Consider the following 27,337-nt stretch of genomic DNA (forward strand, 5'->3'; position numbering starts at 1 on the left):
CAGCTGTTGAGGAGGCCTACACACCCGCACGCACACAACAATAACAAAAGGATCAGTCGGGGAAAAAGAAGAAACAACAGCCGATGTTAAGTTCTTAACGTAACGCCTTTTTTGTACTTTATTTCTTCTACGAAGAAAACGTCGAGTTATTCATTTTTTTTCTAAACGGCACGCATCTACCTCGAGTTCGAAAAGGAATTTAAATTTTGGTGTGTTTTTTTTTTTTTACGTCGTCGGCTGAGCTGCAGGTGGGTTCTTTGTTTTCTCCCCCCACACTCTTTTAGCTTTCGTTATTCGATGCACTTTCTCCACTATTTAATTTTTAAAATAAATATATATACGCACTCATTACTCTGAAGTTACAGGAACTTGGTTGTGTTTTTCTGATTAATTAATTTGATACCGCCGTATTCATGTCGTTGTACAATTTGTTCCACTTTAGCTAGCATATTAGCCGCTCGACGGTTTTTAGTCTAGTGCGTTTTTACTGCGCTTTTCCTTGGGTGCATTCGATTGTGTGTCATACACCGTGATAACATTGTTTTTCGGCAGACATCGGTTGGTCCAGCCCCAGCCGTGTCGAATAACAACCCCCTCCTCCTTTCCTCCCTTCTCTTCCACGCCCGGCTGCTAACGAGCTAAACCGTCTTACACAAACAGGCTTCTCAACCCCCAACTTTAATTATCTATCACTTCATGTCCAATAAAGACAGCCGATAAATCGACCGATCGATCTGCGTTAATAGTAAACAAACAAACATAATATTCGGTTGGTTGCACAGGTTTACACGGTAGTTTGTCTAAAGTATCCTGCTTTGTCAACGGGATTAGTTGGTGTCCATCCGTATCAACCCGTGTTTACATGTCGTTGCCGAAAGTAATTCACTTGTCAACAAATACTCACAAATCTGGGTCTGCAACTACCTGTTAGATTATTTTAATCTGCCATCAAAGTAACTGCTCATTGGGTGTTTACTGGTCCTGGGTTGTTGACTGGAAGAGGAACAGCAGATTATTCCCCCTCCCCCCCATGTAACGGTGTTTGTCGCCCGTTTTTTTCCTTGTCCAAACATGTTGAGAATGTTTATAAAGTTCATCGACGGCTCCAGAAAACGTTGAACTCGACACAGAAATGTACGAGTCTGGAGAGGTGGTCCTAAACGCAGCACAACCGCAGTGAACCCAAGTCGTGAATTTGCTGTGCGTTTAGGTGCTGGCGAGCAAATCAGACATTTGTAAAGTTTTAAGTAGCATGCATTGGAGTGTCAGCTTCAGTTTTAGTTCAAATGTGGTAAAGAGTTGTGTGGAAGCGTTCTTCTATTAAGGAACAAAATCCCACGAAGTAGAGTTTCTGACGAAAAACAATCACAACATGTGCTCTTTCCGATTCGGGTAAACAAAGAACTTGTGTACCATGAACGTCACGCGACTTCTATAACGACAACTCGATTTGAATCTTAGCGGAAGTAGACAAGGTTGCACAAACAAGCTCAAGTCACGAAACGTTATTTACGTTTTTCAAGGCTATGATATGGCAGTTTATGAAGTGGAAAACGCTTTCCCACTGGACAGCGGTGGCGAGCTAACGACGCGTCCACTGACAGTGATTATACGGGACAGTGAGTATTTTATAGCTACCAACACGGTAAAAAATGCTAAATATTTATATTGACGTCGCTATTTTTAAAGTTGAGGTCCACTACGGCGTTGTACGAGCTGAGGTCGAGGTCTTAAACGCACCACATCTCAGTTCAACCTGATTTTGGCAAGTCACGGGTAGTTCAAATGTCGCCAAATAAATCCGACATTTGAGCGTCTGGCGAGTTTGAAAAGTCCAGATGGCAGAAATACTGACTGGACAGAAATGTTCGCCCACAGTAAGTGTTGTCATGGCTTTAAATAAACCAACGAAGAGTCCCCGTGGCGCTGAATGACTGCGCTTTGTCCTTCAGTGTACCGACCAACTCTGAAGATTGGCTGCTCTGTGTGGGTGACTTCTTTTTACTGCTGTTGAATGAAACAACGTCTTATTTTGTCAGTTTAACAACTGAAAGCATCGCAGCTGTGGACAGGATAATATTGAATATTTACAACACAATAGAGCCACAAGTTGATGTAGTATCTATTTATCACAAGCTATAGATTTCAGACCCACACACGATGGGTAAAAATCTGATATAGAGAGATGTTAAAATACGAAAAAATAACCATTCCACAAAGCCTACTATTAAATCTTAAAAAAATAAATAAATAAAAAAAATTCCTCCGTGCCTGTTTTCTCTTTGCTGTCAAATGTCTGACTTGAATCGTTAAACATCACTTTTGAAAACTTTCAGGTCTCCTCGTCCTTTTCTCTGTCCGCATCCACACCACACGTCAAAGCATGTGCAGCCCCCTGGCTCTCCGATGAACCGCGCCCGCGCACCCTTGATGCACTTTAGCGCCCCGGCCGAGCGCCTGCCCGCCCGCAGCTGATGACCGAAGCGCCTCGCCGCCCCTCCCCGAGCCACGCCCACGCCCCAGCAGGATGTTCCAGAGGTTCGCCAGTGCCCTGTTCGGCGATGACGTCGCCACGCCCGAGCCGAGCTGCCGTCATCGCCACGACGAGCAGCCTGAAGAGGAGGAGGGTGAGGAAGACTGGATCCTGGTCAACTTCCTAGGTGAGTCTCGCCTTTGTTGTGCTCAAACCCGTCCAACCAGCAGCCGACCTTCATTGGTGTGTACAGTGAACCAAATAAGGGCTCCTTTGTACTTTGATCTGGCCTTTTGGGCATTCTTCTTCAATTGCTTGATTAAAGAATTTTTTCAATGATAGTTAAAAAAAAAAAAAAAAAGTGAAGCTGATCTGTGATTGGTTGTTACTCGAGACCTGAACACCATTGATGTAATCTGCAAGTGGCAAAATGGCCGCCCCCCTGAGATGGATAAAAATGGCTAGATTTTGCTGCTTAACTCATTCACTCCTAGCCATTTTTACTGAAGTAGCCTTCTTTGATCCCAGCTGTTTTACTGGATTTTGACTGATTTTGCAAGGCCCACAGAATGAATATATATATATATATATATATATATATATATATATATATATATATATATATATATATATAACATTGAACCTACCAAAAGAAAGAGTAGCATCTCTTCTTTCATCAGCAAAAAAACATGTATTTGTTAACGTTTTACAGCAATTAGCATTAGATTATAGATACGTTTCATCAATATTCACATTCCTGGTAAAAAAAAAAAAAAAAAAAACATTGACAAAAAGAGCTTGTTGCAACATGGCTGATCTCTTATACTCTACTGCCACCTGCTGGCTTTTTTTTTTTTTTTTTTTTTGTAATAACTAGCATTGCTTTAAGTCACCTCTTCATGTCAGAAGCTGCATCAAAGCCTTCGATGTGCTCTTGCATACAAAAAAACAAACAAATGTGTAAACACGTTTTGGGAGGGAAGGACAAAGTATTAAAAAACAAGTTTACACGTTTTTGGCATTGAATGAGTTAAGTCATATTCCACTCACAATATTAACCAGAATACCATATTTAGACCAGTGGCACTGAATAGAACATATTTATTGGTAAAAAAAAAAATGTGGGTTGACTTCCACTTTACGAAACATTTTGTATCATCTCAATTTCAAAATGACCTAACCTATCTGTCTGATTTAAATATTTACACACCTAAAGTTTGCTCACCCTGGTCCATAAGTAATAGTGTAAATAAACAAGTGATCCGAGAGTGTCATGCCAACTTTCTGCCTGAGGTTTGAAAATAAGGTCACAGTCAAAACATACACTATGAGCCTGCATGACACAAGTCGAGTCGGCTCAGATTCCACAAGCGTGTGAATTATTTTTTATTTTTTTTGGTGGAGTCATTGGGTGCAAGTGCAGACCGCACAAATCTAAAAATGGACCCCATATCCAATTTTTACTGTATTCGGATACTATTTATAGTGATGAGGCAGATATTTTTCATTGGATGTCATTTGCTGGTGCACTTAATGAAGTATCTTGTGGGTAAGCCCGCGGGTGTGGCCTCATCAAGTGCTAGAATTAGGGATTAGGAATGGGGGTGATGTGTTAGAGGTGGGATTAGGGAATTCTATCAAGATTAGGGGTTAGATTGAGGATTAAAGGGGAAGCAAACGCCAAAATTGTTTTTACAATGATATAAGTATTGGGGTTAGGTGTATAAAAGTTGGCATGAGGGTTCGAAATTCCAGTTTTGGGATGAGGTTCGTGTAAGGTCATGTCATTCACTGTACCTAATGAAGAATCCTGTGGCTAAGGACATGGGCGTGACGCGTGCCTCCAAACAGGAAGTAAACAAACAGTGCACGGGTTTATTTGCAAGGTTCTTGCATCATCCCTTCAGTCAATTGACTGTTTGTTATTAGGCCAAAAAGACAATTCCAGATGGTGAAGTCAATAAATTGCAATCTTTGAATTGTGGTTCCTCAAAAAGAAAAAGTTAGACAGGTTATTTTTAGCTTCCGGCCAGCTGAGATCTCAACTTCTTGTCTGGGTGAGTCATTCGAAGCAGACGCTGCTCTGTGTGCGCGCTTTGGCCTCCATGTTTGGTTTCCTTTCGGGCTTCAAAAATAATGTCAGTGTTTGTTTGTAGAGCTGTTATTAGTGAGCCTGTGGTCTGGTTTGGTCACGTGACATGGCTGCTCACCATCAGGGGAAAAAAATATGAACACAGCGCCTCTTGTTGGTACACACGAGACACTGCACTTTTTTTTTTTTGAAAGCATTCATATTTTTCTTCTTCCCATCATTTTAACATCTATCAACTTCCATATAATTTATCCTATGTTCACAAAAAAATCACACCTTGCATGCAATTTTTTTTTTTCATTCCAAAAATTTAGTTTTCTCTAAATTCCACATTTTCAGTGTGGTCCATCAAATTACATAGCTGACCCAGCATTTATTATCCGTTTTATATTACAAGCTTGAGTTTGACTTTTATGAACAAAAATTGTACCGATTATTATTGCATCCTCAGCTGACAGCTGCTCAAGCCAGCGTGGCGACGGCCTCTCCGGTTCCGCCGTCGGCCAGGGTGAAGGCGAGGACGAGGAAGACGAGGAGGACCTGGTGATGATCCCGTCCCCCATGGCCAGCCCTCCCATCCGCTACGCCTCCTGCATCTCCCTCAACTCCACCGCCGACACCGACCCGGATGGCGGCGCTGAGGACGACGAGGGCGAGGAAGAGGAGGAGGGCGACTTCCTGCGTGTGGACGCGTCGTCCCTGGAGGAGAGTTGGTTCGTCACGCCGCCGCCGTGTTTCACCGGCCGCGGCGTCCAGTCCGTCCTGGTGGAGACCAGTCCTCTGGAGAACCTGCTGATAGAACACCCCAGCATGTCTGTCTACGCCCGCCCCAGCACCCACAGGCTCAACCCGGAACCCCTGCAGCGGTCGCTGGATCTGGAACTGGCCGCCCCCCCCAAGGAGAAAGGCAGGCGTGCTTTGGACGGTTCGCGTCACAGGTAATGATCTCGCCGATTGGTTTCGGGGCAGGGATTGAACGTTTGAGGTTTGGGGATTGGGATTAGGGATTCAGGCAGTCGTGAATGAAGGAGTTTAGTGTTAGGTCAGGGGTCTGCAGCCTTTGACTCTGGGTCCACGTGTGGCTCCCTCCGGATCTCTAAAAATTAGTAGAAATTGAAATATATATATTTACATATTTTAAATGATTAGATGAAATAATTTTTAATAATTTACATGCAAAATGAATGATAAAATATTCAATGAAAGAGTCCAAATGTGTAAACTGGTAGAAAAAGAGATGGAAGGTAGATTAAAGGTTGTTGTTTTTTTTAAACCCCGAAACATGTTGAAAAGTGACCATAAAAAGGGAAGAGGAAAAGCAGAAAATTACCATATAACATACACAAAATTATGAAAAGCTCAGAAATCTTATTTTAAAAATAGCAGAAAAAAACATTCTAAAAAAAGAATCATAAACTGTTGCAAAAACAAAAGGCAGACAATTACCATAAAATGTCTTTGGAATTGCAAAAAAAGTCAAAAAATTAATTTAAAAAAGGCAGAAAATGTTAAAAAGTAACAATAAAATGTCCAAAAAACAAAAGAAGAAATCCCAAAAATTACCACATTATGTGCACAAAATTGCCAAAAAGTCAGAAAATTAATTTTTAAAAAGGCAGAAAAGAAAACTTGAAAAAGTAACTATTAAATGCCCAAAAAACAAAAGAAGACATCCCAAAAATTACCATATTATGTACACAAAATTGCCAAAAAAGTCAGAAAATTAATTTTTAAAAAGGCAGAAAAGAGGACTTGAAAAGGTAACTCTAAAATGTCCAAAAACAAAAGAAAAAAAATCCCCAAAATTACCATAAAATGAAAATTGATAGCAAAAAGGCAGAAACAATTGTTAAAAAAAAAAGAAAAAAAAAGCCATCAAATGTCCAAAAAAAGGGAAGAGAGGCAGAAAATGACCATAATACAGTATATCCTAAAATTGCCAAGAATGTCAGAAATTTGACAGAGAGACACAAATGTCTAAAAATGTATGGGGAAACTAAGTATGAAAAAGTACATGTACAAAAAATCCAAAAACAAAACGAAAAAACAAAGCTTTGTTCATCCTAATGTTCAAAGATTTTGTGGCTCCACAGATTTTTTTGTTAATTATTTGGCCTAAAATGGCTCTTTTGAAATTAAAGGTTACTGACCCCTGTGTTAGGTAACCAATCCCAACTGTAACCCTTAACCGTCACCATACCCACTAAATCTGTCCCCCTCCCTCACAGGCCAGACATGTCGTCGGCCCAGCGTCGCGCGGGCCTCCACCAGTCTGCGTGCTACGCGGCGGCGCTCTCCACCCGCGCCGGCCTCCTGCCGCCACGCCCGGGCCTCGCCGGCCAGCCACTTCTGTCCCGCAACGCGCTGCGCCGCCTCAACCTGCTGCACCCGCCCAAGGCCGGCCCCACCCACCTGCACCAGCCCAGCCAGCGCCACCTCAACTTCTGAGGGCGTCGCCTTCGCCTTGGCGTCGCACAACAAGCACCAGCAGCACGTCCGGGACGGCATTTTCACAGCCGAGGCGTCTGATTGGGTAAACGAGCAGCGTGGGAGGCCGTTTTGTGTGTGTCTTCTCTTTCATGGACTCTTCTTCCTCGTGTGTAGAATCAGCGCTGTAGGTCACTTTACTCAGAGGCAGGCTCACTTTTAATATCCCGTCGCATCATGATGACATCATTACCCGACAACCTATCACGATACTTGAACATCCCTTGTCACATTTGAGTGCTGGAAGGCGGGATTCGAATTACTGTATGTGGGGAAGGGGGTCTTTGGGGCTTTTTATTTATTTTATTTTTTTTAAATCACAGCCATTTGCCCGAAGGTAGATTGCCGCATTTACTTTTTTTTTTTTTTTTTTTGCATTTGTTGCTGAAAAACAAAAATGTTTTGGCTAGTTTTGTGCTCAGGCCAAAGCCCTGTCTAATATTTGTGTCACTTTGGCGCCATCTTGTGGCAAAAACTATGTTGACGTTAGCTGAGCATCATCTTGTGCATACATCTGAAAACTGCCACCAGATGGCAGCAAAGCACAACTTTTCTACTACAGGAGATGGCCTGTCTCAACGAAGCGCCTCTCCTCACATCAACATAGTTTTTTGCTCCCAAGATGTAAATGAGATGGCGCCAACGCAATATATATATTCGATGTATATATTCGACATGTGGCCTGATCCATAAAACAGTGGACAAGTGTGATTTCCAGCAAATAACGGAGGATCAGTTCCTCAAAAAAATAAAAATAAAAAGAAATGGGCGAATTTAAGAATAGATAATCACAAATATTATTATTATATATATATTTGTTTGCAATTCTACTATTGAAACTCCAAAAGTTGTTTGTATGTAGATACAAAATAAAGCATTTTCACAATATTTAGACTAATGAGTAATCCTGACAAAAAAAAAAAATTATGGTGAAAGTGTAGAGGTTTTTCACACTGCCCTCCTGGAAAATTTTCCGCCTGTCCCTTTTGGACAGTCACTGCGGCTTTTCCGTATTCTGGTTGCAAACCCTGACCTGAACCCTCTCGCCCCGTAATGCAAACTTGACGTCTTTTTGCTCTTTATTAACCCCAAGATGAAACCTTTTAAAATGCTTTCTTTTGATAGGTGTCATCATTTTTTTAATGTCTTACGTTCCAAGTTCAAGCTCAAACCTGCTTGAATGTGTTATCTCGTCAAGTCAACGTCAACTCGATGAGTGTAAATAGAGAACCGAACTGATTGTTCTTATTCTAACAGAATATTCACTCCAATGCGGCTACAGGGGAAAGTTTTAAATGTGATCCTGCCTCTGACTTTTTGTCATTTTCACCATATTTTCTTCAACGTAAAAGAGGAAGAAAAAAGCTAAAAAAAATTAAAAAAAACTGGGTTAGATATCACTAAACTTGCCTTGTTTAAACAGTAGCTTTATAATGAATAGAAATGTAAGAAAAAAAATGTATTTAAAAAAAAAAAAAGTTCAAAATATTTTTTTTGAAAAGTGAAAAACATTACATATCAGTATGAGGTTGTGTGTGTGTGTGTGTGCGCATACGCGTGTGTTTGCGTCACTCGTGGTAGAGTTGTTAGTTGGGTAAAAGAAAAAACTAAGAAAATGGAAAGAAAAATGTTATTTTTCGGATGTTTTTCTTTCTTCTTAAATAAATCTGCAGTCCATTTCTCAGGGTCACAACCAATCACTTTTTACTCGGAAAATGCAGATTTACTTGACGGCTGATGATGATTATTATTATTTTAGGTTTCGTTTGCTTGTGAGACATTTAGTTTGTCCCTGGACTGTTGATTGAGACATGTTTTGTTCTTGTTTTATGTTAAGTGTAGTAGTTACACTCTTGGTAAAATGAACCAAAAAAAAGGGTAGCAAGAATCTGTAATCTTTTAGTATGATATTAAGATGATGCTTGTAACTTTTGTTTTGTTGTTGGTATTGGCGCTCTTAACATGATGATGAGGCTGATGAATAATAATCCACATTTGCGTCATGGTGTAAACGGTATATCTATGTTGTTGTTGTTTTTTTATTATTATTACTTTTAAATGTAATTTTAGTGGATGTTATGGAAGAAGTGGGCAGAGTTTTGCTTCCTGACCATAAGGAGTGTATATTGTACCGTACTCATGTTGTATTTAGGATGATTATTTAACTAAAACACAACAGTAAAGGGCACATTTGACAAATGATAACAATCAGGACTTGTGCGTCATTTTAAAGCACCAACAAATGAAACCTGGTGCATTTGAAAGTTTTTCGTCATATCTTGAATGTCAGGAATCATGTCATTTTTTCCCGTATCTGACAGAAGGGATTGCAGGTTGTTTCTATCAGTCTGTTGTCATGAAAACTAACAGGGATTTGACATGTTTTTTTTTTTTTTAATTGTTCAATGCCTTGAAAAATTGTGCATCACGTGCCTTCCAGGTTGAGATGTTATTAGGACAATGCATCGATGAAGAACTTGGACTTTTTTTTTCTGTCTTGTGGTTTGAAACATTCAACAAGAAAACAAGAGACCCAAATGGATGTCAACTATGCACCACACTCTCTCTCACATCCTTTTTTTCTAAAGACTTGCAAGCGAGCAGACGGAATCATGTAGCAAAACCTCCAGTTGTTTATTCTCAAGAGTGAAGAATATTATATGGCATTTGGACTTGGAGTTTTCTTTTTCATCAAGTGTTACACGTTTTTGTTTTATTGTGTAGTTTACTGGAATTATATCGCACTTTGCCAAAAGTAAAAAAAAAAAAAGAAAAAAAAAAAGAAAAACATGGTGCAGGAGTTGTAGGGTTAATTTTTTTATTTATCAACATATTTCCTCTATCTTGTATATGTACGACTTTTCAACTCACCTTGCTTGGAAATCTGATGTGTGGGGGTCGTCTGTTTTCAAACTGTAATAGTTCATATGTGTGATCTTTTAATAGTCGCAAAATAAATGTTTTCATACTCACGTCCAGTTGTCAAAGTGTTTGTGTATGCATGACTATTATACCGCCCCTGGTGACCAAGTTGTACTGACTAGAAAGAGCTGCAATGAATGATTTGTTTTAAAAAAGTAAACTTACGAAGTGCATTTTTTTTGTTTGGCTTTTTGGGTCAGATTAAACGTATTAATAGCATTTGTAAATCAGAATTCCTAATTTATCTATCTATCTCATGGGGCTCATGCTAGATACGTAATGCAGTTTTTATTTAAAACAAAACAAAACAAAAACCTCAAGGGTGATATAAATCCACTGGAATTGTTATTTGGGTCCTAAATTTACATTACAAATGTGTCCTATATGACACAATGTGGGTATAACGTTGACAAGTCCACATTTTCACTTTGTTGACAAGTTTGACAGCAGCTCCACGTGCTCGTCTGTTTACATTTTGGTTGGGAGTCACGTGCCCAGCCCGGCTCGGCCTTCTATTGGCCCAACGTCTCACCGAGTCCGCCCCCAAACCCGGAAGTTCCTCTGGCTGTGGGTGAAAAAACTGTCCAAAAATGCCACTTTGCGACCACTTTGCCGTGCCGTTTACATTCCGAACTACTATATGGGGTGTGCCGCGTTGTTTAAATCCAACCGGAACAGACGGAAAGCCTTATTCGCGTGGAAAAACACCGTGAAGTACACTGGCCGATTGAAATGTACGCGGTCTGCGTGGGTACAGCGGGAAAAAAAGCTCGACGAATTGGCGAACGTTTGTCCCGAATGAGCGTTTCCGTAGCGATAAAGTCGCACCAGATCCGGGGCTCGCGTAGACACGACGGCCAAAGAATATTTCCTCTCGTTTTCAAACTTTTGAGCGCGTTTGTATGCGAACCGGGAACGCGCATGCGCAGTTTCCGCGCGGCAGAAGAGGCGGATACAAGGATTGGCGCCGGCGCGACAGCTGATCCACTCATTCATTCTTCCCCCTGAAGGTAAGACACACGCTCCGATGACTGCTTTTACGCATTTTTAGGCCATTTTTAAAGTTGGTCTCCACACTTGGATGCGTTAGGTGATGTTTGTCTTGCTTGGTGAGGCGAAAACAGTCGTTTTCGTCGTCGTTTTGTTGTTTAAACCACAAAAGCTCGATTTACGGCGAAAATGCGTGTCATTTATCTACGTTTTATGACCTAAGATACAAATTACACACACAAACGCCATGTACTTGGTATGTTACATGTCATTATCACCGTGTTCGGTGTCATTTTTCACTTTTGAACGACAATTGACGCGTACGTACGAACACAAAAGTATAGTTGACAGTCCTCATTCACAAAGTCGCTTTTGTCGTCTGAAGTTACTTTTTTAATTCTCGCTGTTGTCGTTCGTGTAGCGAGAGGCGTAAATAAACCCGGCGTTTGTTAATATTAATAGTTGTGCTACTATAACAGCATAGATAGCAATGTTGACCCAGTTAGCAAACCGGCTAACAGCAGCTAATTACAGTAGCTTCCCTCCCAAACTTGAACTCGTATTAAAACACGCTCAACCGCTTTCAAATGGCCACAAATGTGGGTAATATAGAAGATAAGGCTTTAATTTAGCCCTCGGGGGTACGAATAAGTCAACATTGTCATATTTGGGGGGCTTTTAAGGCTACTTTGTGGCCGCAGAGCGAGTCGACCTTCGGGGTGCTCCTACAATCCTCCCGCTTAGCGCTGCCCAAATTGGCGCGTCTTTGCGTTTCTATTCTCGCTTAAAGTTGATATTTCGGCCATTTTCCTTCGCTCAAAGTTCGTCGAGGGGGTTTGGAAACGTTTATTCTAACACTGGATGTTTAAAATGTGCGTTTGAGATGGGTATTTATTGAGTTTTTTTTGTTTGGAAGCGAGGGAGCAACAACCCCCCCTCGCCTTCCTCAGTAGTGAATCAGTCTGTCTCTTAGATTCATTTTTGTACATTAAATCCACCATTTTGTTGAGTCTCAATCACATGTGTATAGCTTATGGTTTACTTTTTGTCATTTACATCATGTTTAACTCCCAATAATGGTAATTACATGTGGAATAAGCCTTTATAAGCTTTAGTTTTACACCCCTGTTTAAATCATTGTGACATATGCAAGTCAACCAATGTGTCGAAAACCCACTGACACAAAAGCATATAATGTGTAGTACACTGTTATTCCACATTACTACAACATACAGATAACTGTAATAGAGTAGTATTGGCAAAAAAACTAACAAAAACACACCAAACACTCACAATACTTTTAAACTAAGTTAAGTTATGGATAAAGTGAGTCAGACTGACTACCACTTTGACTGTTATTTTATATTCGTTATTTCATCCTAAATAAACAATTTTGTAGCTTTTTGTGATTAGTTGTGTATTACAACATCAAATGTATGTAATATTGGGCTTTATAAGCTTTTCAGTGACTCTTTTGGACCCCTGTTGACTTATAATTGCCAGTTGTGAGACAAAAACAACAAGATGGGTCTTTAGCACATAGGTGACGATCAGCCACAGTGGCTTCAGAATGTGACTTCATCTCGGGTCCTCCATCTTATGACGTACACTGACATTTTATGGCTTTTTTTTTGTTTTTGTATTTTTTGCAGAAGCACAAGTCCGGTCACCGCAACCATGTCCAGACGCAGGTGAGCGCCTGGTGCTGCTGCTGTTTGTGTGAGGGATGAGAGTGGGTGGGGTGTTGGTTTCAGGAGCGAAAGGGCGGGTGAGGATTTTCTCCTTTCCGCCAGCCCCCTGCGCGGCGGGATTAGGCTGGGCCGGGTGGGGCGAAACCGTTATCATGTTATTTAAACGTGTCCCTGCGTCAGTCAAGGCAAATCATGTAGCTTATTGTGAGGCGTATCATGTTCCAAGAGCCAAGAGCCACCAGTCGGTGTAAATCTGCAACAGAGATCTAATTAAAACATTTTGATTGGTTTTACCTCTCCCACACACTTTAAATACAAACTTATCAATCAAATCTTGCTATCCGAGATGCCACGGAGGGGCTAACAGAAACGAGTTACGGTCATTATAAACAACTGCTACTTCATCACACAAAAGCAAAGTTTTCACACCCAATTTTAATTTGAGATATGCTTCAGTGCACCCACAAGCATGATCGAAAAAGGATGATTCTAATCCTAATTGTCATGTTTCTCCTTAGTGGTCGCATCACCCTTCAAGCCAGAGACTCAAATACGCCCGAACCCACCATCAGAGCGCCACTGAGGAAAAGGAAGTGTGAGGTTAGTTGATATATGTCACCGGCACTCCAGACACTTGTTAAGATATTAAAACCACACTTTTTTGCATATATGTCCTCTTTAAAGTTAATATGTTGGTGTGACTGGTCTCATGTTTTTCTATCTGGCAGCCCCCCAAGAAGAAGAGTCAACCTGCTGCCAAGAAACAAAGCTGCTATGAAATTCAGGTTTGTGTTGTTTTTTTTTTTTTTTTGCACGTCATGAGCACACCGATTGTGTGGTGAGAGCTGATGACTCTCCTGCTGCTTCTTGCCTGCCTTTAATTATTATAATTGCATTTACTCAAGTCATCGCTAGCCTACAGCAAAAGCCATTTTTCATTTGCCATCGCAATATCAATAGAAAAAATACTAATGTGCTTTCTAAAAAAAAAATTTTTTTTTTCTCTGTTTAAATTGTCAGTAATGGTTGGTTTAATTGTGGTAATTTGACTCCTGTTTGTTGATTTTTATTTTTAGATTTTTCTTCTTGTTTTCCAAAAACATTCAAAAATAACTCTGCCGTTTATGCTATTAGGCTAAAGTAGTGTCAGGATGACAGTGTTATGTATTTGAAAGCAATTAAATGAAAGTGACTCCCTGTCACCACAAGGTGTCGCCATATCACCTTTGACCTTTTTTTGTGTGAAATGCTGAGATTTACATCTGTCACTTGAATTGCTTAAAGTGGCTATAAAGCCTTTTAAAAAGTCAAGTCAGCCATTTGATATATTTTTGGTCTTATCATGGCAATCATTTAGAGTATTTACTACTATTTTTGATTTATTTTTGGTGGTGTAGAAGTGCTGGTCAGAGGAGGGGGCGAGCCCGTGCGTCCTCATCGAGACGCCGCACAAAGAACTGGAACCCGCCGACCCATCCAACTTCAAGCAGTACCGCTTCAAGAACCTCTTCATCAAGTCCTCGCCTCTACCTCGTCTCAGGTACCGCCCTGCAATGCCTCACTAAAATGGCCGCCTTGCGTTACATCAAGCACGGTATATTTACTGTATGTTGGCGCTCGTCGCAGTTGGGCCAGCTCGGACGACGTGTGGGTCAAGATGCTCAACAAGGAGCTCAAGTACGTCCACAACAAGAATTACATGCAGAGACACCAAAAACTGCAGCCAAGCATGAGGGCCATCCTTCTCGACTGGCTACTGGAGGTCAGAACCACACACACATGCACACGCATGCACACAAGGTGCTTTATAAACAGCAAGAATTTGGAATGTTGCATTAATACACAAAATAAACAGTTACTGTAAAACCCTGTTTTTAAAGTTGTAAATAATGGTTTGCTTAGGTGAGCGAAGTGTACTGCCTCCACCGGCAAACGGCGTACTTGGCGCAGGACTTCTTCGACCGCTTCATGCTGACTCAGGAGGACGTCAACAAGGACTACCTGCAGCTCATCGGCATCACCGCGCTCTTCATTGCCTCCAAGATCGAGGTTAGTCACATGACACACAAGTACAAATGAATTTTTACTATTTATAATCAGATAAGTGTAATTTCATGTTCAATGGTTATTAAAGCTAAATGCAAAAAAATGTTTTAATTAGATAACTTAAATTGAAGTAAAAAAAACATGCTATTTATAACATTTATGTCATAAAAATAATTACATTAAAATGTATATTAGTGCACTTTGTTTAACTACCACTTTTATAATAACAATTTTCCTCTTCATAAATAAAGTGAGTAGGAGTGTGACGATATATCAATATCGCAATAAATCGTGATACTTTGTCTCCTAATAGATTATCGATACGCCTACGCAAGTATCGCGATATTTGTAGATAATTTTGCATATGAAAAATGGGTATTATAGCTTCAGTTTTAACATTTTAAAACATTTTATTTTTCAACTTTTTGAAGCACACCATTTCTGAGGAATATTAATATTGATTTATCCATCCATCCATTTTCTTGACCGCTTATTCCTCACAAGGGTCGCGGGTAATATTGATTTAATACTTAAGTCATTTTATTTATGTTACTAATGAAAAATTGTGTCACAGTTTATAAAATGAACCAAATGACTATGTAACTGACTGAGATCTTACTTGACAATAGTGTTGAAGAAAGACACAATTTTTTTTCACAGCCAGTGGTCTGCATATTTTTTGTGTTGACCATCTGGCAGTCCATCTTATAAATGTCTCAAATGTATATGCTTGACCTCAGGAAATCTACCCGCCCAAAATCTCGGAGTTTGCCTACGTGACGGATGGTGCGTGTGACATGTGGGACATTCAGCAGACGGAGCTTCACATCCTCAAGGTGGCGTCTTCACTCTCAACTAAATTCCCGTTGAAGCTTAAAAGAATAAAAAAAAAAATCAAAACATGACATTTTTTGACTTGTTGTAGGCATTAGACTGGAATCTTTGTCCCGAGACTCCCATCTCTTGGCTCAAGCTGTACGCTCAGGTGGAGGCCCAGAAGGACGATGAAAACTTCCTGGTGCCGCAGTTCTCGCAGGAAATGTACATCCAGATCACGCAGGTAAGGACTTCCTGTTGCTAACATGCTAACAAGTGGATGCTCACGTGGCAACACTTGAAGACTTCCTGTTCTGAAGCATTGTGTTTTTTGTCCTCTCAGCTGTTGGACTTGTGCATGATGAATATCCGCTCGTTGGACTTCAGCTACAGCGTCCTTGCGGCTGCCGCTTTCTGCCACTTCTCCACGTTCGACATCGTCAACAAAGTGTCCGGTAGGTTCCATACTGAGATGCTGCTAACTCCAGTATGGAAACTTGCTGAGTCAGCCCAATAACTTAGATTTTGCATGTTTTACGTGCGTCAAGGCCTGACGTGGGAGAGCGTGTCCGAGTGCGTGCGGTGGATGAGCCCCTTCATGGACACTCTGCGCTCGGAGGCCAAACCGAAGCTCAAAACCTTTGACAAAGTCAAGACCGAAGACCGACACAACATCCAGACGCACGTCACCTACTTGGACTTCCTGGTTAGCCGACAGTTATTTTGGTCCTCCATTTTGTTTATGGAAAAAAAAAAGAAATCTACTTCCTGTCTTGTGAAATCCAACAATACCTGAGCGTTAAAGTTGGATTAGTTATTATTTAAAAATTACATTCAATAAAGAAACTGTTCTCTGATTGTGCCTGCAGAGAAAAGCTCAAGAGCGCCACACTCAGGACGCCGCTGACTGCCCGTTATCGCCAATTGTTGCTGTGGCGACTGTCTTGACTCCGCCCAGCAGCACGGAGAAACCGACCAATCACTGAGCGGGGGTGGGACCTCGATGGCCTTCCTAGCAGCCAAAAATCAGAACAAGTTTAATTTCAACACAAAATGTGATTTTTGTGAAAGACTTCCAGGTGCTCCTTCATTCCATCCCATTAACCGGCATGGGAAAATGCAGCTCTGTGGTTACCATGGTGACCACTTCATTTGTGGTTTTTATGTTTTTCCTGACTGTTTCATTCCTGGAAACTTGACCTGAGCCGTCGCCGCCGCATGCACGCAGCCATAAACTCGTATTTATTGAATTAAACAAAGAAAAAAAAAAGAGGAATCTGGAGATCTATTTATGACCACATGTCCTCATTTGTGCCTTGGGATGCTCAGACATGTATTTTGTTTGTGTACATAGTTTCACTTTTTTGGAATGCTCTTTTTTTTTTTTTTTTACAAAATTTTGCAATCTTTTAAATAATAAAAAATAAATCAGCACTCAGCATTGCTATTCATTGATTCATAGTTAATTTTTATTTTGTTTTGACTTTTAAAAATGTTCAAATTATATTCCTACTTTATTTAGCCTGTCTCATTCACTTCCATGTCTCTTGTCAAGTAATGTTTTGTTGCACTACCAAATACATTCACAAGATGGCAATATAAAGCAGCTATTTTAAATCGGTATCAAAATCCGGTCCTCGAGTCCTGCGGGTTCTGGATGTTTCCATTCTCCAACACAACTGATATATGAAAAAAATGTCTCGCTATATACATGGTCACAAAAAAAAAAACGCCTTACTATACATGGTCGTTTTTCTATTTAAAAAAAAAAAAAAAAAAAAGCCTCGCTATCCATGGTCATTAAAAAAATGTCCTACTATAGATGGCCGTTTAAAAAAACAAAACTATACATGGTCGTTTTTTTAAAGTTTTTTTTTAAGGTCTTACTATACATGGTCGCTTTACAAAAAAAAAAAAAATAAATTTAAAAAAAAGCCTCGCTATACATGGTCATTAAAAAAAAAAATAAAATAAAAAAAACGCCTTACTATACATGCTTTTTTTTAAAGGTCTTACTATAGATGGTCATTTAATTAATAAAAAAAATAATAATAATAATAAAACGCCTTACTATACATGCTCGTTTTTTTTAAGGACTTACTATAGATGGTCATTTAATAAAAAAAATAAAATAAAAAAAAAGCCTCGCTTTGGTATACATTAAAAAAAATGTCGTTTTTTTTAAAAAGAAAAAAAAATGTCTCACTATACATGGTCACAAAAAAAACGCCTAACTATACATGCTCGTTGTTTTTTTTAAGGTCTTACTATAGATGGTCATTTAATTAAAAAAAAAATACAAATAAAAAAAAAAGCCTCGCTATACATGGTCAGTAAAAAAAATGTCTTACTATACATGGTCGTTTCTTTAAAAAGAAAAAAAAATGTCTCACTATACATGGTCACAAAAAAAAAGCCTTACTATACATGCTTGTTTTTTTTAAGGTCTTAAGATGGTCATTTAATAAAAAAAAAAAAAAAAAAAAAAGCCTCGCTATACATGGTCATTAAAAAAAATGTCTTACTATCCATGGTCGTTTTTTTAAAAAGAAAAAAAAATGTCTCGCTATAAGTGGTCACAAAAAAAAACAAAAAACGCCTTACTATACATGCTTGTTTTTTTTTTAAGGTCTTACTATAGATGGTCATTTAATTAAAAAAAAAAAAAAAAAAAAAGCTTTGCTTTGGTATACATTAAAAAATGTCTTACTATACATGGTCGTTTTTTTAAAAAGAAAAAAAAAAGTCTCACAATACATGGTCACAAAAAAAACAAAACGCCTTACTATACATGCTTGTTTTTTTTTTAAGGTCTTACTATAGATGGTCATTTAATTAAAAAAAAAAAAAAAAAAGCCTCGCTTTGGTATACATTAAAAAAAATGTCTTACTATACATGGTCGTTTTTTTTAAAAAGAAAAAAAAAATGTCTCGCTATACATGGTCACGAAAAAATGCCTTACTATACATGCTCATTTTTTTAAGGTCTTACTATAGATGGTCATTTAATTCATAAAAAAAACAAAAAACAAAACAAAAAAACGCCTTACTATACATGCTCGTTTTTTTTTTAAGGTCTTACTATAGATGGTCATTTAATTAATAATAATAATAAAAAAAACAATAAAAAATAACGCCTTACTATACATGCTTGTTTTTTTTTTAAGGTCTTACTATAGATGGTCATTTAATTAAAAAAAAAAAAAAAAAGCCTCGCTTTGGTATACATTAAAAAAAAAGTCTTACTATACATGGTCGTTTTTTTTAAAAAGAAAAAAAAAATGTCTCGCTATACATGGTCACGAAAAAATGCCTTACTATACATGCTCATTTTTTTAAGGTCTTACTATAGATGGTCATTTAATTCATTAAAAAAAAAAAAAAAAAAAAAAAAAAAACGCCTTACTATACATGCTCGTTTTTTTTTTAAGGTCTTACTATAGATGGTCATTTAATTAATAATAATAATAAAAAAAACAATAAAAAATAACGCCTTACTATACATGCTTGTTTTTTTTAAAGGTCTTACTATAGATGGTCATTAAAAAAAAAAGTCCTACTTTAGATGGTCGTTTAAAAAAAAAAAAACCCTTACGTACATGATCGTTTTTCTAAAAAATAAATAAATACATAAATAAATAAATAAAAAGCCTCACTATACTTGGTCATTAAAAAAAAATGCCTTACTATACATGGTAATTTTTTTTAAATAACTTACTATACATATACTGTTATTTGAATGAAAAAAAAAAGAACAATCAGGGAAAAAGTCATTTTTATTTATTAAAATTAATGTACAAAAGGAAATATTCTGTCAGGTAGTTATAAAACGTCCATATTTACATTGTATCATACAATTCAAATAAGCAACAAACAAGACCTTTTCAATTGAATGAAGAAGCAGCAGCAGCACACATACTTCAGGTGCGTAGTTTACAGGGAAAGAGATTTTGTGTTTAATTTTAAACTCAATTGACAACTGAAAAATATTTCCCCACCCAAAATCATCTCTTGTCTTGTAGTCTTCAGTGTTTCAGATTAAATGTGTGTATATATATATATGTATGCATATATATATATATTTTTTTTTTTTGCTGTACTGTGAACATGTGCAGGCATTAAGGTAGTGCCTTGGTTCAAATGATTGTTTATTCTTTAAAAAATAAGTCACAAGTACATTCCTAAGGCAGCTGAGGACTTAACATTTTTAATCTTGATATTAGGTCGAAAAACAAAACAAAAACATGACCAGTGAAGGACAAACTTTACCGAAGGAACTTTTACTTTTGTTTTGGACTATTTGGACCTCGGGAAATCAAAATAGAGTTGAAGGGGAATTGGACATCTGAAGAGGATGCAAAGGGTCTTAAAAAACTCCAGTTGGAAAAACGTTCAATGAATGTTGCCACAGAGTTTTGAAAAACGTTCACTCTGCCCACTTGAAAGATGGCGGATGTCGTCTATTTTGTAATCCAGCCTTCAAGTTTTCACTTCTGGCAAAAGTGACACAACGTCCAGAAATGAGAATGAGGCAAAAATGTCACGGGGCCCCCTAGTGGCTGGGAGGTCGCCGCATGGCTGTCCCGTACGCGAGCGCCACCTGCGGGCGGTCGTACATGTCGCTCAGCGTCTGGAATTTGGGTCCCCAGCGCGACAGCCTCTCCTCCGACGTTTCCCCTTCGTCGTCCTCCTCCTCTTCCTCGTCGTCGTACCCCAGCGAGCTCAGGCTTCCCGCCGGCGTTCCCGATCCCTCGTCCCGCCACACGTGGAAGACGTCTTCCGGGAGCGCGTCGGCGTCGTGGTCCGCCTCCCACACGATGCGAGACACGTAGCTCTTGAAGTCCACGTGGGAGCGCGACGATGGGGGCGGGGCCTGCGCGTGGGGGCGCGGCTGCGGGATGCTGAGGTAGGGCGCGCAGGAGGGGGCCGGGGGGTGCACCTCCTCCTGCGAGCCGGGAGACGATTTGATGAGCGGCGCCGTGGTGCACGAGGACGACTGAGAGAGGCTGGAACGCAGGGGGCGCTTCAGTTCCGTCATGTCGTAGCCCTTCTGCACATTCAGACACATTCCGTCACACTTGCGTTGGGGGGTTCGAGATGCGCGTGTGGCGGTGTTACTGGTGATTGCGCTGACCTGATCCTGCTCGCCGCCGCCCTCCTCGTTATAGTTGAGGATGTTTTCGCGCACGTCCTCCCAGCTCTCGTGCTCGGCCGGGATGTGGTAGACGCCGCGCTTGCGGAACTTGTTGCGGCTTCCCTTCTGGTTCCACACCGTCACCGCCACCAGCACCGCTACACAAACACACGTACCAACACACATTTCAGTTTTAAAATTGGACAAAAAACATAAAATAAATAAATAGAGATGGAAATTTAAAATGTAAAATATGTCAATAGGTTTACAATTGACAAATTGTAAGAATATTATTAAAAGTGTACACTTTAATTTCATATTAATAAACAAACTGTGATTTTTGATTACATTTTTAAAAAAGTGTTAATTCAATTATAATTCATTTCTCAATGAATTATGAATTAAAATGAATAGCAAATGTTTTGTATATCCATTCATTATCTGAACCGTTTATTCTCACTCATACTTAAAAAAATGCCATTCATAAATGCCACAAACACACACAAAAAAGTGTTAAAATGTGCAAAAAGGTGTATTTATTTTATAAATTAAAAAAGCACAATTTTAATTGGTACTTTTAAAGTTAATTTAATTACGAGTCCACAAATTATTGAATACAAAAGTATTATTAAAATAAATGTGTATTTATTTTATAAATTAAAAATACCTAATTTTAATTTGTACTTTTCAAAGTTAATTTAATTACAATGAGTCCACCAATTATTATGTTAAAATAATAGTTAATAAAAGTTGACCAATTTTTACAGTTAGTTAATCATACATCATTTTTCTATCTTCATTTTATTTTATGTGGAATAATACCTCATGTAAATAAGAAAAAAAAATCTCATTTGATAATCAATTTAATTAATTATAATCAATTAACCAATTATTTAATAAACTACATACACAATATACTAATATTTACTTTATTTTATACTGTATATTAAAAAAAACACATTGGTCTAATAAATAATCCCACAATAATTTTCTAATTTTTGAGATTTGTTTACATAATAAACTAATAGTTACAAAATTTTATTTAAAAAACATGTTTTTATATTTAAATTTTATTTATTTATATGCCCGAGAGAATGCAACTGACCAAAGAAGACGAGCAGACACATGCTGATAGCCAGGATGGAGCTTGGGCTGAGGGCGGCCAGCCGATGTCCTCGGTACTGGCCCAGTTCGCAGCGCTGTCCGCGGAAACCCTCGTGGCAGCGGCACCGGAAGCCGTCGGCCGACAGCGGCTGGCACGCGCCGCCGTTGCGGCATGAGGCGGGGCCGCACGGCGACGGCACGCAGCGCTCCGCGCCCGACTCGTCTGTCAACGTCACCTGACCGCCCGGGCACCTGGGAGACAAAAGGTCATTCATAGTTCTCACTTCAACTTTCGGATAAAATCACGACGAGTAAAGTTCTCCAAATAAGTGGTGACGCCGCTGTGGTGACTGTAAAGTTTACTGTAAACCTGACATAAAAAAATAACATAATGACACTACGAAAACCCACTAGCTTAATGCTAACACAATGGAAGATGTCATAGACGCGCTATAGAAATTAGCATCAATGTTATGTAAATAAAGATGACTTGACTTGATTATAAAATGTATAACATTGTGCTGCTCCCCACCTTGGCCACCTGGGGGCAGTGTAAGACAGGCTGACAGATATACATAAACAACTATTTATCTAAAATATTTACAATTGTGTGTTAGCATTAGCTTTAAATTTTTCTCCGATGACAATAAAGTTGAATCTAATATGTGTACCTGCACTGGTGTTTCCTCCACAGGTCGACACAGCGAAGCGGGTCGGGGCAGGGTTGCGCCCGGCAGGCGTCGCTGAAGCAGCCCAATGTGACGCCGCGCCTCTCCAGCACGCTCACCAGCTCACCGCCGCTTCGCCCGTCCAGAGGGAGCACTCGGCTGTTAAAACGAACATCCCGCATGCAACCTGAACACGAGACGCATGAGTTACTTTAATTCAATTGTCACTATACTATAAGCACTTGTTACAAATCAACCATTCAAATTTAAACTTGTTTAAAATTGTATATTTAAACACAAATATTCTCAATTTTATCTAAAGAAAGTGCCTAATGCTAACATAATGTGAAACATCAGACAGGCTAACATAAATTAGCACATATAGTAATGATAATGTCCAGTGGAACCATAATACTAGTTTAAAAAACAACAACCAAAAAACATATACTATTATAACTAACAAAAGTCTACTAGATTAATGCTGAAATAAAATATGAAATGTCACTGACAGACTGATAGACGTTAGCATAATAGTTACAGGAATTATAATGTTCAACCAAACCATAATGTTAGAGCTAATGAAAGTTTGCTAGCTTGATTGTCTCATAAAATGTGAACACCAACCGAAATTAGCATATACGTTACATTCATAATAATGTTCAACAGAACCATAACATTATAGCTTACAAAAGTCTGTTAGCTTAATGCTAACATAAAATGTGAGACACCATAGACAGGCTAATGTAATTAGCATATATGTTACAGCTCAGTACAATGTCCAGTACATAATATTATAGCTAACAAAATTCTGCTAGCTTAATGCTAACATGAAAAGTTAAACGCGTTAGACATGCTAATTTAAATGAGCATATATAACTAAATAAAATGTTCAAACAAACCAAAATATTATAGCTAACAAAAGTGTTGTAAGTTTAAGGCTAAACCTGTGAAACGTCATTGTCAGGCTAACCACTATTAGCATGGATGTTACAGTAAACAACAGGAACAACAGCATACAACACTGCTTAAAAATCTGTGCTATATGAAGGACTAAAAAATGTAACGCCATTCATCCATCCTCACCCTGAAAGTCGCCATCTTCCCCTCCGTGGGCTCCCTTCCCCACCGTCACGCTTCCCGGGTCCACCACCAGCTCCCGCCGCTTCCCCAGCCGGGCCCGGACCTCCCGCGAGCCGCCGCCCTGCTCCAGCCGCAGGACGAACAGGTTGTCGTGACGACGGAGGCCCACCAGCACCCACTGGCCCACGTCCACCCGCTGGCCCGGGAGCCGCAGGGCGTGGGCCCCGTCGCCCAGGTCGGCCCGGACCGACAGGAGGCCCTCGGCGATCTGGGTTAGGGAAGATGATGTCATTGTGAGAGCCTTTTTAAAAATTGTAAACACCCTTTCCACGATGCTGGCACCTCCAGCAGGATGTACTCGTCGGCTTCCCGGGACGTGACGGAGAGCAAGGTGCCCGAGGCGGAGCGGGTGCGCAGAAGCAGCTGGATGTCGGTGCGCCGGTTGGTGCTGCCCCCGCCTCGAAGGTGGAACCTCAGCATGCTGTCGGAGTCCAAAGAGAACTCCGGAACCACTGAAAGATGAAACCAATCACAGGGAACTCAGACAGCTGTTGGCTGTCAAACTCTACTTTTGCCACAAGATGGCGCCAAAGCAACACATGCGCGCACCCGCGTCACACTTGTGCCCGCTGTGTCCCGGGTGACACTCGCAGCTGAAGGATCCCCAGTCGGCCAGGCAGGAGCCGCGGGCCCCGCAGGAGGGCCCGGCTGCCGTCAGACACACGCCGTCCGTCGCCCTGCACCCCGGGCTGCTGTCCGCGCTCTCGCCGGGCTGTGCCAGGTCGTACACCTGAGTCACGCACACGATGTGGTAATTAGCCAGTGAAAAAGAGTCACAATGTCGATATTGCGCACCTGCGTGTCCACGGCGAGGTTTCGGATGCAGCCGCGGAAACTCGCGTAAGGCATCTGAGGAGACGTCTGCTTCACGCCACCGAGCTGGAGAGGCTGATACACGTTCATGTACCTCAACAACAGTAACGAGAAAGGAGGATCAGCGATGGACGGATGGATGGACGGATGGATAGCAGCAGTTGACGGATGTCTTGTGGTTGCCACCTGTCGTTTCCTGGCGTTTGTCCCGCCACCCTGCAGCCGGACTCGTCCGTCTCTCGGGGGTCTCCGCCACCGACCCCCTCCGGCTCGCTCACCGCCGCTCCCGAGCACTGATCCAGGACCAGCTCCACGGCCTACATCGCACACATTTGATGACTATTAGCAGTGGGAAGAAGGAACCAATTGCTATACGTTATTACTTTTTTTTTTTTTTTTTTTTTTTTTTTTTTACTTTACTCGACTATGTAATTTTCTGATATCTTTTTCCCCTACATTTGAAAATGGATGTGTACTTTCTACTTCTACTTATTTTTACTTTTGTATTTAAGTGTATTTCAGAATTTTTTATTTTTTTTTTATTTAAGCGCAATCAAGTCTTTTTTTTTTTTTAACTTTTGTATTTAAGTAATTTTTTTCCTTCTGTACTCTAGTGTATTTCAGAGTTTGTACTTTTTGCTTTTTGTTTGTACTTTCTTTAGTTTTGTAATCAAGTATATTTCATAGTTTATTTTTCTATTTCATGAGTAAAGTTTTAAATCTAAATTTTTAACTCAAGTATATTTCAGATTACTTTGGTACTTTTGCACTTAAAAAAAAACCTTTTGTATGTTTATTATTATTAGAGTATAAACGGTTTTCCATTTCATTTTCCATTTATACTTAAGTACATTTTAGTCTGTATTTTTATTTTATTTTTGAAACTTTTGTATTTCGGTAAATTTCACAGTCTATATGTTTGCACTTAATTATATTTTATAGTATTGTACTTTTCTACTTAAAAAAACTTTTTGTGCTTGAGCAAATTTCAGTCTGTACATTTTTTTGTACATTTGTACTACATTTCAAAGTATTCCCTTTTTTTATACTCAAGTATATTTCAGTCTGTACTTTTTTTATTTTCCGCAGTAAAAAATATATTTTGTCTCGAATAAATCTGATAATTTCATTATTTTCATGTACAATTAATACCTTTAAAAACTAATTTTTCCACTTGCTGTCGACTGACGATGACATCACCTGTACTGAGGAAATAGGTAATGACCAATCATGGCTCACCTGTTTTCTGGGTTTGGTCAGCAAACTGAACCATGATTGGTCGTTACCTGTTTCCCCAGCACAGGTGGTCAGCTTCAGTCGACAGCAAGCGGCAAAATTTGTTTTTAAAGGTATGACTTGTTCATGGGCTCTGGGTGGAGGAATGGAACCGTCACTTGCCTTCAGTGCCCGTTAGCGTATCTTTTTAAGTACAGGAGTTGAATGAGTTTGTTTCCTTTTACCAGAGTCTATTTGTACTTCAACTTACTTACTTATTACTTCTTTTGCCAACTGTGCTCGTTATTGTCCTCGTAGAAGTTAAGTAAATAAAGAGCAAGTTACAAGTTCCAACCTTGCCATCGCTGATGACGTCAAGTCGATGCCAGCGGCGGTCCGCCACGTTGGATTTAGGCGGTAGCTGCAGGGTGAGCGTTCCGGAGCCGTGGTTCACGTTGAGGACCGGAACGCCGTTCTTCAACTCTGCATGGAAAAACTATTTCATCAATCCACGTAGTGATTATACTAATTGCCACTAGGGGGCAGTCATCAACTCTGCAGTGAGAAAACCATCTCAGAAGGCTTGGAACAGCAGATGCCAAATGATATCAACAGTTATGAAATATTTGCTGCATTAATTTTGCTAGATTAGTTAAAATGAACTCATTTATTTTTGTCTATTTGTATTCATTTATCTCATTAAATATTATTATTGTTATTTTTGTAAAAATGATTAATTTGACCTGTAAAGTTTGAGATTTTTGAAATTTAGAAAAAAAAAAAAAAGTTTAAAAAAATTATATAGTGGAGAATTATTTACTTTCAATTAATACATTTCTATTAAAAAAAACAAAAAAAAAACTTAATGAATGCAATTGCTTGTTCCTCAAAATTATACCCATAAACCCCACAAAAAGGTTATTTTTGAGATTTTTTACAATTTTTTTAACAATAAAAAGTAGCTATTTTTTGTTGAAAATGTAGTTTTTATTTATAACATAATACATACATTAAAAAAAATCTCTTACATAACTTTGTGTGCATAATTTGAAGAAAATGATGATCCATCCAGAAAATAGTCACACTGCTTCAATTATTGATTTATTTATGTATTTATTCATTATTGATTTAGGTTTTTAACATTTTGAAATATAAAAGTTTGATTGCAAAATGGAATAAATTCATTTTCCCCCTTGTTTCATTGTCTCCACATTTTGTAATGTTATTATCTTATTCCAAAATGCGGTTGTTTTTTTTCAAATCAAGAATTATTTTTATTTCGATTAAATTTGCAAACATTTTCACAAACTGTTTTTTCATGTTGTCATTATGGGTTGCGTATAATTTTTATTTCATATTACTTTTTACTTGCACTTTGGCACAAGGCTGTAACATGACAAAGTGAAGCTCTGCAAAGACTTTCCAGCTGCTCTGTAAAGTGATGGGCTTGTGTGTTTAACTGCTGTGTTAGCTGATGAATCCCATTAAAAAACAGCACGAACGCGGCGGGTCAATTCTTCCGTGCTGCTTTCAACATCCTCATGTCGGCCATCGCTATCGAACGCCTTTAATGACAAAAGCACTCCCAGCGATCAATGAGGCGGCCATATTTGATTTCCCCCCCTGGCCGGGAAACGACGACAAGCAGGCGGGCGGGATAATTACGTAAGTTTAATGGCGGCAGATTATGCAAGACGTGTCTAGCAAAAGGCCGGGAGCGGCGGCGGGGCGGGCTAATCCTATAAC

At 39.4% G+C, this 27,337-nt stretch overlaps 3 protein-coding genes across 7 annotated transcripts in view; 2 read left to right on the top strand and 1 right to left on the bottom strand.

Annotated features, from left to right (window-relative positions):
* Positions 1-10,024, top strand: tp53inp1 (tumor protein p53 inducible nuclear protein 1). The gene is made up of 4 exons (XM_077526660.1): positions 1-248; positions 2,337-2,660; positions 5,017-5,503; positions 6,794-10,024. Exons 2-4 carry the CDS (start codon positions 2,528-2,530, stop codon positions 7,011-7,013), a joined length of 840 nt encoding a protein of 279 aa, XP_077382786.1. The 5' UTR covers positions 1-248; positions 2,337-2,527; the 3' UTR covers positions 7,014-10,024.
* A 583-nt stretch (positions 10,025-10,607) lies between these two features.
* Positions 10,608-16,944, top strand: ccne2 (cyclin E2). Of its 5 annotated transcripts, none has more exons than XM_077527061.1 (12): positions 10,608-10,984; positions 12,617-12,655; positions 13,174-13,255; positions 13,384-13,440; positions 14,053-14,195; positions 14,282-14,417; positions 14,558-14,704; positions 15,442-15,537; positions 15,627-15,761; positions 15,861-15,972; positions 16,066-16,223; positions 16,387-16,944. In XM_077527061.1, exons 2-12 carry the CDS (start codon positions 12,642-12,644, stop codon positions 16,501-16,503), a joined length of 1,197 nt encoding a protein of 398 aa, XP_077383187.1. In that variant the 5' UTR covers positions 10,608-10,984; positions 12,617-12,641; the 3' UTR covers positions 16,504-16,944. The 5 variants fall into 5 exon arrangements, with proteins under 5 accessions (XP_077383187.1, XP_077383188.1, XP_077383189.1 ...); XM_077527062.1 differs by lacking the exon at positions 10,608-10,984 and adding an exon at positions 10,992-11,064; XM_077527063.1 differs by lacking the exon at positions 10,608-10,984 and adding an exon at positions 11,069-11,083.
* Positions 16,945-19,275: 2,331 nt separating this feature from the next.
* LOC144022314 (neural-cadherin) overlaps positions 19,276-27,337 on the bottom strand; it is a 110,777-nt gene continuing 102,715 nt past the window's right edge. Inside the window, exons 25-34 of the mRNA XM_077527019.1 lie at positions 25,947-26,074; positions 24,563-24,693; positions 24,359-24,470; positions 24,113-24,293; positions 23,846-24,015; positions 23,507-23,771; positions 22,427-22,610; positions 21,757-22,007; positions 20,652-20,809; positions 19,276-20,567 (exon numbers count right to left, since the gene is read on the bottom strand). Of these exons, the coding sequence (XP_077383145.1) occupies positions 20,070-20,567; positions 20,652-20,809; positions 21,757-22,007; positions 22,427-22,610; positions 23,507-23,771; positions 23,846-24,015; positions 24,113-24,293; positions 24,359-24,470; positions 24,563-24,693; positions 25,947-26,074 (2,078 nt within the window). The 3' untranslated portion in view covers positions 19,276-20,069. The remainder of the gene's footprint in view (positions 20,568-20,651; positions 20,810-21,756; positions 22,008-22,426; positions 22,611-23,506; positions 23,772-23,845; positions 24,016-24,112; positions 24,294-24,358; positions 24,471-24,562; positions 24,694-25,946; positions 26,075-27,337) is intronic.

Source organism: Festucalex cinctus, chromosome 7 (genome assembly GCF_051991245.1).
Source record: "Festucalex cinctus isolate MCC-2025b chromosome 7, RoL_Fcin_1.0, whole genome shotgun sequence".
NCBI lineage: Eukaryota > Metazoa > Chordata > Actinopteri > Syngnathiformes > Syngnathidae > Festucalex > Festucalex cinctus.

Bases quoted from the DNA above. Each gene is read 5' to 3' on its own strand.
- tp53inp1 (XM_077526660.1), top strand. From the start codon at position 2,528: ATGTTCCAGAGGTTCGCCAGTGCCCTGTTCGGCGATGACGTCGCCACG. The intron at 2,661-5,016 runs GTGAGTCTCGCC...TTGCATCCTCAG, and splicing joins GATCCTGGTCAACTTCCTAG to CTGACAGCTGCTCAAGCCAG. The intron at 5,504-6,793 runs GTAATGATCTCG...CCTCCCTCACAG, and splicing joins TTGGACGGTTCGCGTCACAG to GCCAGACATGTCGTCGGCCC.
- ccne2 (XM_077527060.1), top strand. The intron at 13,441-14,052 runs GTTTGTGTTGTT...TTGGTGGTGTAG, and splicing joins AAAGCTGCTATGAAATTCAG to AAGTGCTGGTCAGAGGAGGG. The intron at 14,196-14,281 runs GTACCGCCCTGC...CGCTCGTCGCAG, and splicing joins TCGCCTCTACCTCGTCTCAG to TTGGGCCAGCTCGGACGACG.